The sequence below is a fragment of the Felis catus genome, chromosome A1 (assembly GCF_018350175.1).
Source record: "Felis catus isolate Fca126 chromosome A1, F.catus_Fca126_mat1.0, whole genome shotgun sequence".
NCBI lineage: Eukaryota > Metazoa > Chordata > Mammalia > Carnivora > Felidae > Felis > Felis catus.
The window spans coordinates 85,170,532-85,181,059 of NC_058368.1; the positions used below are offsets into that span (position 1 = coordinate 85,170,532).

At 36.1% G+C, this 10,528-nt stretch overlaps 1 protein-coding gene across 1 annotated transcript; it reads right to left on the reverse strand.

Annotated features, from left to right (window-relative positions):
• Window positions 1-1,075: 1,075 nt before the first annotated feature.
• Window positions 1,076-2,035, reverse strand: LOC101087896 (olfactory receptor 6M1-like). The gene has a single exon (XM_003980588.2). It carries the CDS (start codon window positions 2,033-2,035, stop codon window positions 1,076-1,078), a length of 960 nt encoding a protein of 319 aa, XP_003980637.2.
• Window positions 2,036-10,528: the final 8,493 nt, after the last annotated feature.

Genomic DNA, 10,528 nt, shown 5'->3' on the forward strand with positions numbered 1-10,528 from the left:
TTCAAGTCCCGTATTGGGCTTTGTGCTTTAGTGATAGCCTCCTTCTCTCTATGCCTTTCCTCCAACCCTCCATCTCAAACATAGATAAACAGGGGCGCCTGGGTGGCGCAGTCGGTTAAGCGTCCGACTTCAGCCAGGTCACGATCTCGCGGTCCGTGAGTTCGAGCCCCGCGTCAGGCTCTCCAGGCTCAGAGCCTGGAGCCTGTTTCCGATTCTGTGTCTCCCTCTCTCTCTGCCCCTCCCCCGTTCATGCTCTGTCTCTCTCTGCCCCAAAAATAAATAAACGTTGAAAAAAAATTAAAAAAAAAACATAGATAAACATTTAAAATAAACTTAATTACCCAATGACATATATAATTTAAAAGTAATATATCAAAACTCAAGTCAAAATAAATTCACCACCTTAATAAGGGAATTTATTTGTATTAAATTCAAATACACACTAATATCTATAAAGAAAAAAATCATAAATTGGTAACATAAGGTGAGAATTTTTTTAATGTTTATTTTTTCGTTTATTTGGAGAGAGAGACAGAGAGAGAGCACTAGTGGGGAAGGGGCAAAGAGAGAAAATCCCAAGCAGGCTCCACACTGTCAGCAAAGATCCCCACTCAGGGCTTAATCCCATCAACCATGAGATCATGAGCTGAGCCCAAAGCAAGAATCAGATTCGTAACTGAGTCACCCAGGCACCTGACAGAAGGTGAGAATCTATCACAATCAGAGCCATCTAGATTTCAAATCTGGCGGTTATATAGGAATTTGGTTTTGGAATAATTGAAATAACAGGAAAATGGGGAGAAAAAAGACGGCTTTAAGAATGTATATATGTGTATGTATGTATGTATGTATGCAGAAATGTTTATATGTACTTTTGGTTCTATTAATTATCTACAAAGATTTTGAGAATCTACTTGAATACTGGACCTATTGGTTCAGAATATATGTAGAATAGATATGTAGAAAGATATGTTCACATGTTTCTCCCTTATGTAAAATTTTAAATATTCACATAATTACATCAAATGAATGATTTTGTTGTCAAGTATGTAAATCATTAAATTCTACAAAAACATCATTGTTGAGGTTTTAAATTTATTAGCATACTTATATACTTACTGGAGGCATCTTTCAGGGATTCTTTGACTTTTTTATTTCGAAGGCTGTAGATGAAAGGGTTCAACATCGGCGTTACAATGGTGTTCAGCACTGTGGCAAATTTGTTAAGATCCATCACATCACCCTTTTTTGGGCGGACGTAAATAAAGATGGAGCTTCCATAATAAAGTGTCACAACAGTGATGTGTGAAACACAAGTGGAGAAAGCTTTCTGCCGTCCCTGGTCAAAAGGAATTCTAAGGATAGCAATAATAATGTACATGTAAGACACTCCTGTGAAGAGCAAGGAGCCCAAGAGCAACACAGCAGAGGAGATAAAGTCAGCCAGCTCAGCCAGAGCGATATCTGCACAGACCAGCTTTAGCACAGGGCCACTGTCACAAAAGAAGTGATTGATAATATTTGGTCCACAAAAGGGCAGAGGAGCAGTTAAGATTGATGGTGCTAAAATTGACAAAAATGCACCTAAATAGGATCCCAGAAGCAACAATATGCATGTCTGTTTGTTCATGATGATGGCATACCTCAATGGGTTGCAGATGGCAATGTATCGATCATATGACATGACGACCAGGATGAAGAATTCCGTGGATCCCAAGAGGAAGTAAAAGAAAGATTGCGTGAGACATCCCATAAAGGATATTGCTTTGGTGAGGGAAAATGTGTTTGCTAGCATCTTAGGCACCACTGTGGAGGTGATGGCGACTTCAAGGAAGGAAAGATTGGCTACAAAGAAATACATGGGTGAATGCAGACGGTAGTCACCACAAACCAAAAGGATGATCATGGTGTTGCCAATCAGAGACGTCATATACATGAGCAAGAATGCAGAAAAAAGAAGAATTTCTACTTCCTTCTCATTCTGAAACCCCAGAAGAATAAACTCAGTGACTGCGGTCTTGTTTCTATAATCCATAATGTTCCCAGTTTAACCTGGAATAGTAGAAAGTTCTTGAATAATTAATATTTGCATCTTAACCCTGAATGTGCCCTGTCAGTATTCATTAACTCTTTGCTGTTATTGTTGTTGCCAAGGAGGGATTAATGCACACAGATAATTTTATTTTCAATGTATAAATATCTACTGAGACAAATTCTACAAGATTTAAGTGCTTAGTTGCTACTTTCACTTATTACAGCAGAATCAATTCCACATTAAGATTGTAACAATTATGCTTTGGGAAAATGTTGGAGACTCCTTTAAGTGTAGGGAAGCTAAAAGTGGATTCAAGTAATGTGAAACAGATTCTTAGATATCTCCCCTTTAAGATAGATCTCTTATTGTGTCCTTAATCCATTAAGGATATAATGGTGTTTTTTGAGGTGGTAACAGAGTTGCAGTAAAATTTAATTCTATACATTTTTTCATGTAAAAGAACACATTTTTGAGCTAAGTGTGGTCTTTTATAGGTGGAATGAAATAATTTAAAAATAACTGAACACAATTACATAATAGAAATATTTTTAAAAATGTTCATGACTCCTGCTTACTGGCTCCAACCTCTGCATGATCAGATCAGTTTCTAACAATATGAAATAAACTTTAGGTAATCTTTGTAAGATAGCAGGCTCCAGAGTAAGAGAGATTATCACAGGTCTTACAAGGGTAAGGGAAAGGCTGAAATATGACTCAATTTATCACAATTTACTATTTATCTTGGCATTCAGGCAGAGAAACCATATGTTTAACAAGCAGTTTGGAAATATTAAACATCTGAATTTTGACTAGCTGAGAGAAGTGGATTCTACAAAAGATAGCTTACTTCATGCTAGAATTTCTGGACCATAAATATACATACAAACAGGACACAGTGCAGAGAAGGGACTTTTTACTCACTAAAGTTGATTATTTGGGAATATGTATATTGCACCCTATATCTAGGTGATTGAAAACAAAAAGCACAGGATAAGTGCAAAGAGATATTTCATATCCCATATTGTAATGTACATAAAAGTTTGATATTTGGTGATGTTTGAGAGATAATTTTAAAACGAGTGACATTTAATTATTAATTTTTGTATGTAGATTGGTGGGTAAGGCTTGGCAAGTTGAGTTAAAATTTGTCAGTTATATAGAGATTCACTGGTAGAAGTGAGACAATATTCTGGGCCTTCTGACTTAAGTTTGTTGTTTTTTCTGGATCAAAATATTTATTCCTTCTTTCATTCATTTCATTATCATACATTTAATGGACGAGGGACACTAATGAATTTCTGACATATGAAATTAGAACTGAAAATGTTAAAGGCAATTATTTTGGAACAACGTTGGTGTTTTCTCTGTGATTCCTTAAAATAATCTTTCAGAATTTTAATAAATTAATTATCAAGACATGAAATGTTTAATATGGTGACATTGTGTGAAGAGTTTTAATCAGGCTTTTGGCCTATTATCATGGCAAATAAATAAATGTTATACATTTGGAGAAGGGAAAGATGATTTTGGATTAAAGGGTATTACTGGGCGATACTCTTTCTGTACTTAAATAAAAGGGTGGTTTCAGTTTCTCAAGTTCCACATATGAGTGAAAATATATAATATCTGACTGACTTATTTTACTTAACATAATAGCCTCCAGTTCCATCCATGTTGCTGCAAGAGGCAGGATTTGGAAAGAAAAGGAAAAAAAAATAGTTACAAATGGAGAGGGAGGGAGGCAAACCATAAGAGACTCTTCAATACATATAACAAACGGAGGGTTGATGGGGGGAGGGGTGGGAGGGAGGGGAAATGGGTGATGGGCATTGAGGAGGGCACTTTTTGGAATGGGCACTAGGTGTTGTATGTAAGCTATGAATCATGAGAATCTACCCCCAAAGCCAAGAGGACACTCTATACACTGTATGTTAGCCAATATGACAATATATAATTTTTGTATATAATTTTTGACTACCTAAAAAGCCAATTGATAATAGCCTACTCTTGACAGGAAGCCTTGCTGATAACATAAATAGTCAATTAACATGTTCTGTATGGTGTAAATATTGTACACTGTATTCTTAAAGCAAGCTAGAGAAGAGAAAATACCATTAAAACATCATAAGACAAAATTGTTTACAGTAGTTCAAGGGTCAACTCTGTTGTAAGATCTCTACTTACCTGCTGAAGTATGCTTCAGAGTTTGTATTAATGTTTATGCTCATCTTTTCAAAACTGAACAAAGTGTCCCCCTTCATACAAATGCATGGTTTGGATGAGATCCATAGTTGGAATCATTTCTATGGATTAGTAGTTGTTTTTGTTGCTTTTTTTTCCTGACAGTCTCAGAAGTTTGGGAAACAAAAGAGGGAAGAATACACTCATGACTACAGAATAGTTTATTATAGCTTTGTCTGGGAATTATGGGTCTTCTCCCCTTGCCTTTTAGGAAAGACAATCAAGACTATGAAATTTCTAGGATCATATCCCTAAGTCATTGCAATTTGGAAAGAGGATTTAAATCTGAGTTCATCATTACTTCTTCCCTGGAGGCAGGGCTTCCAGGATAAGTGGTCTACAGGGGAAAAAAATTATAAAAACAACTATCATTAAACAAGAAGTAAAAAGTTTCCCAAGTTTAACAAGTGAAAAAAACAACTCCCATAAATTATGTACCCCACACCAGAAAAGGAAATAGCAACTTCCATAGATGCATTTCAGACTATAATCAATTATTAAAAGTGTCCAGTGTAATTTGGGGAGCCTGGTTGGTTCAGTTGGTTAAGAATCTGACTTTTGATTTAGGCCGAGGTTATGATCTCATGGTTTGTGAGACTGTCGTGTCAGGTTCCTAGCACAGATCTTGCTTGAGGTTCTTTGTCCCTCTCTTTGGTCTGCCTCTCCCCCTCTGCCCCTCCCTCACCTGCATGCCCAGGTGCACACACTCTCTCTCTCTTTCTCTTAAAATAAATGAATAAACATTAAAAAATAAAAGTGTACAAAGTAATTTATTGTTATTGAGTTAGGAAACAAATTGTCTTTTTTTGATGTGTATTTATTTTTGAGAGAGAGAGAGAGAAAGTGGGAGATGGGCAAAGAGAGAGGGAGACACAGAATCCAAAGCAGGCTCCAGGCTCTGAGCTGTCAGCACAGAGCCTGACAACAGGTAAAATTCATGAACAGTGAGATCATGACCTGAGATGAAGTCATACGCTTAACAGACTGAACCACCCAGGCACCCCCAAGATGTCATTTTTAATGTCATTACCATAATTGCATGAGGATTTATATTTTTTAATACTTATGTGCTAAGCACTCTGTTAACATTTTTCTGTAAATTTACTCTCTTGCTCTTAAAAAAATAATGTGAGAAAGGTGATATTATTACTCTCATTTGTGGTATTTATTTTATATGGTTAATATAAGACAAATCATATAAAGTGATGAAATGCTTTAAATCTTGAATTTCTACATTAAAATTATTATTTTAAGGTAAGTTACTGAAACTTATTGAGTACTTATGCATATTCTGAGTTACTGAGACTTAATATAGGATGCCTACAATCAGAAGCTTATAATTTAGAAAGACAGAAATGTGTAGAAAACCATTTTTACAAATGTTGTTTTTTTTGCATATTTGGTAAAGAAAATATACTTTTATATTTTTTAAGAAATGTTTGAATAATTTTTCTCTAACATATTCTATTATGACAAGTTATCTTTCATACAGATAAAAAATATCTGGTTATATATATATATATAAAAAGAGAAGCTATACATATAAATTGCCTAATTAATAGACCTATGGTTTCTATTCATGCAGACATATGCTAACTCAGATAAAACCCCAGGGTAACCTGTTCTTGTTTTGGGTGTTCAATAATCTATTCTCAAATAATTGGCTTCATTTTAGTCTCTAGGATGAATTATATACTTTTGGTAGTCTTTCATAGTATTTTTCTTTCCCTTCTAGCCATTGTTTTCTGCTTCATTTCCCTCACCACCTCTGTTGGACGTTATTTAGTTCTTTATATATCTTTATATATTTTAAGTTATAGTTAACACATCTACTTTCTCTTTGCTTGGAATTTCCTCACCACATTCTACCACATTTACCGGTTTAAAGCCTTACATGATCTGAATAAATCATTTCTTCTATAGACATAACCAGATTCTTAGTTACAGTAGTGTATGTGTGAATCCATTATTCTTTTATTGTATTGGTAAAGTCATAAATTTTTGCACTACTTTGTAATATCAGTTTCCCCAAATAACCTAAATAGTAATGACACCTGAAACTATGTTCGTGCTATTAATGTTGCATCTAAAATATTAAGCTTATTTTCTGCAAAGTCACCTCAGTAAAGATAATATGAATGGATTAATGAATATATGGGTGAATGATGTGAGAAAAATAGTATATTGGGGAAAGAAACCTAACACTATTGCAGTTTTTGGTGTTTAAGGAAAAGCCAAGTGTGTACTTAAGAGAATAAATACATTTGGAATTTATGTCATCTAGAAGGGCCAGAGTTCAAGGTCTTTAAATTTATGGACAAAAACTAGATTACTAAGTGGAGAAGGTGGCAGAGGAGATGAAAGACTTCAGAGGAAAAAAAATGGTGTTTGATATAAAAAATATAAAGAAAATCTTTTCAAAGTATCAGTGTCATAAATGTGTAAAATATTGGGAAGTTTGGGAAATATGCAAGTATGATGTCATCACTTACCATTTCTACAGTAGACCTAAAGAAGTATTGATTAAAAAAATAATTCCCCTATAAGATACTGAAAAGTGTTTAAATGCATAAAATCCTTAAGATTACACTTTAGTAATTAGGATGTGAATGAAAACTATAAACTAACAGAATTTAGTAACTAGAAAACAGAGAGAGAAAAATGGAGAAAGGATTTTTATCTGTGTTTCATTTTCATTGTGTTGAAGATACCTAGTTATGCATTCATATTCAGTATGATTGTGAGTAGTAGCAAACAGTTTGAAATTGTAAGAACAACTTTTCACACCAAAAAACAAATAATCTAGTTAAAATAGGCAGAAGACATGGATAGACATTTTCCATAGAAGATATACAGCTGGCTAACAGACATATGAAAAGATGCTCAACATCACTCACCATCAGTGAAATACAAATCAAAACTATGATGAGATACCACCTCACATCTGTCAGAATGGCTAAAATTAACAGCAGAGAAACAACAAATGTTGGCGAGGATGCAGAGTTAGGGGAACCCTCTTAACACTGTTGGTGGGAATACAAACTGGTGCAGCCACTCTGGAAAACAGTATGAAGTCTTCTCAAAAAGTTAGAAAAATAACTATCCTATGACCCAGAAATTTCAGTGCTAGGTATTCACCCAAAAGATACAAAAATACATATACCTCAAGGATTATAGTAGCATCATTGACTACAGCCAAATTATGGAAAGAGCCAAAATGTACATACTAATGAACAGAGATATAAAATCTTACCATTTGCAATGACTTTGGCAGAGCTAAACTGTATTATGCTGAGTGAAATAAGTCAGAGAAAGATAAATACCATATGATTTTACCCTCATATGTGGACTTTAAGAAAGCAAACAGATGAGATGTGGGTGGGGAGAGAGAGAGGCAAACCATAGAAGAAATTGGGTGTTGTATGGAAACCAATTTGACAATAAATTAAAAAAGAAAAAGACAATTCTTAACTATAGAAAACAAACTGAGGGTTGTTGGAAGGAAGTTGGTGGGTGATGGGCTAGGTGGGAGATGGGTATTAAGGAGGGCATTTGTGATGAGCACTGGATGTTGTATGTAAGCGATCAATCACTAAATTCTACCCCTGACTCCAATGTTACACTATACATCAACCAACTATAATTAAAAAAAAAACTGAAAAAAACAGCATTTCACCAATTAAATCATTCATTATGGCAATTATATCAGAAAGATGGCAGAATAAGAGATTATGGTCTCCATTCCCTCATAAATATCAACACTCAGGTAGCCATCCACAAATAAAAGTGGTTCTAAGAAAGCTCAGGAGTCCACTCAAAAAACTTCAGCAGTACAGTAGAATGAATAAACAAACAAACAAACAAACCTTGAGAAAAACTGCAGAGAAATTGTAGGAAGAAGTTTTATTTTGCCAGCATCTTCCTATACTCCAAGCCAGTACTGTGCAGTGCCAAGAGGAAACTTCTTGAAAGCAGGAGGGATAAAATGATCATATTTTCCAGCCTTTCAGGGAACTCCGGGAATTACTCATGTCAGTTTCAAACATGGAGAGACTAGAAAAGCTGAGACATCTAAAAGTGAATAGAAACAAGGAAAAAGAGCAGGGGTTACCAGTATCAGTCATGCAGTGGGAGCAACTGGTTGCCACTGGTCTGCTCTGTATATGACCCTAGCAGCCTTCCCCACTAAGGACCTCAGTAGCCCTTGTAGATACTGCAGATTCTCATGCCAAGCTTTCATTACTGATGCACTTGTCATAGATCCCAGGCAGTATACCCCAAAAGCTTCTGCTGATGAGGATACCAATGACCAACACAGCCACTACAGACACTCTATACATGTTGAGGCTGTGATTTTTTCCCCATGGATTTTTGTGTTTGCAGACATCAGTTGCTTAAGTTTCTTTCCATGCCCTCCTCTTCTCCTCTTGCATTTGCATTCACAATTATAATAAAAAGGATCATAAGAGATTAGTATGAACAATTATGCACAAATTTGCATACAAAAATTTATAGAATCCTAGAAATATGCAGCCAACAACACTTAATCTTGAAGAAATAGAAAAGTTGAACACATAAATAATGAGTAAGGATATAAAATCAGTAGGCAAAAGTTTTCCAACAAAGGAAAGCTTTCACTCAGAGGGAGGGAGAGAGAGAGAGAGAGAGAGAGAGAGAATTCCAAGCAGGTTCCATACTGTCAGCACAGGGCCTGCAGAGACACTGAAACTCACGAACCATGAGATCATGACCTGAGCCAAAATCAAGAGTCTGAGGCTTAACCCACTGAGCCACACAAGCATCCCCCAAATAAGTTTATAACTAACCACAAAAGCTTGCTTTCTTTTGGGGACATATATTCTTCTGTCCAGCGTTTGCTTGCAGGGAGTGTATTTGGATGGATACATGTGCTGGGCTCTAGGATTTGTTGCTAGAAAAGAAAAAAAGACACCTAGCTTGTGTGAGAACTTTACCAGTCACTTGACTTTTTCTTTTGTGTGCTTTATAATTGACATGGAGCAAGACAGGATGTCAGAATCCACCAATGCTTTGACCCTTAGACTCTTCTCATAGGTGCTCCTGAGAAGTCTAAGTCACATCCTTCTCCCTGGATGACCCCTTGGGCAGGATCTGTCAGGGACAAGGTTCTGGTGAGGCATACAAGAGGCATTTGCTTCCTCCCTGTCATTTACACCCTTGCCTCAGTTTATCCACAGTCAATGAAGAGGCCCAGATGGCTTCCACATTCCTCCTATCTGAGATGTGTTATGATCCCCCACTGGTGGTCGAAGGTAACAGGAAGAACCAAGAGCCACTACTCCCTCTTTGGGAGAAGAATTCATTCATTAATTTCTTCACTTATTCCATGACACTCATTAAGTTCCTAAGGCTCCTCAAAGGAGTCAATGGTTAAACTGTCCCTCAAGACAAGCTGGGGCTTTCCAGGCTCAGGAGGAGAGAATGGGGTCTTCAGGCTTCAAATCTGAGATGGACTGAGGCAGGGAGACACCAGGATGTTGTGCACTCATGACCCAGAGGAGCAGCAGGGACCTCAGCATTTGTTGCTAGCCATGGTAGGGAGTTCAGGAGCAGGTCTTAATCCTATTTGCGGTCGCCAAAGGAGGGGTAACACGATGCTCAGACTCCCTTCAGAAAGGGAAGTCCAGGCTGAGTGTGGACTAAAGCAGTCATGGGCACAATAGGCAGACCAACCAGGTGCAAGGAATAGAGAATATTTCCAAAAACATTTCACAATGTCAGAATTATGTGTTCTTTATGCATTCATCAGTTGATGGGCACTTGGAACTTAAAATATCTTAACATATTTTGAAGAGTTACATATAAGACATAAAATTCTAAAGTTTCAAGATGAAAAAATGGGGTATATCTCATTTGACATTTGTCTTGGCAATATATTTTTTCAAGATGGCAACAAAACACAAGCAACAAGTGCGTCTCCTTCAAACTAAAAATTTCTGCTTTGATGAGGTACTATAAATAGTCAAATTCAAAAAGAAAGTGAGTTGATAGATGTATATTCTAAATGCAAAATTGTGATCTTTAGAGATAGCACATCAAAACATATTCTTGAATGACATGTGCATACAGTAAGATTTACTAGAAAACACATTTCAAAGTATAGGGACCAATTTATGTATGAATATTTTCATTTTATATATATATATATGTGTGTGTGTGTGTATTAAAATATATATTTTTTCATACACACACACACACACACACATATATATA

Excerpts from the sequence above, each read along its gene's own strand:
- LOC101087896 (XM_003980588.2), bottom strand. The coding sequence starts at position 2,035 with ATGGATTATAGAAACAAGACCGCAGTCACTGAGTTTATTCTTCTGGGG.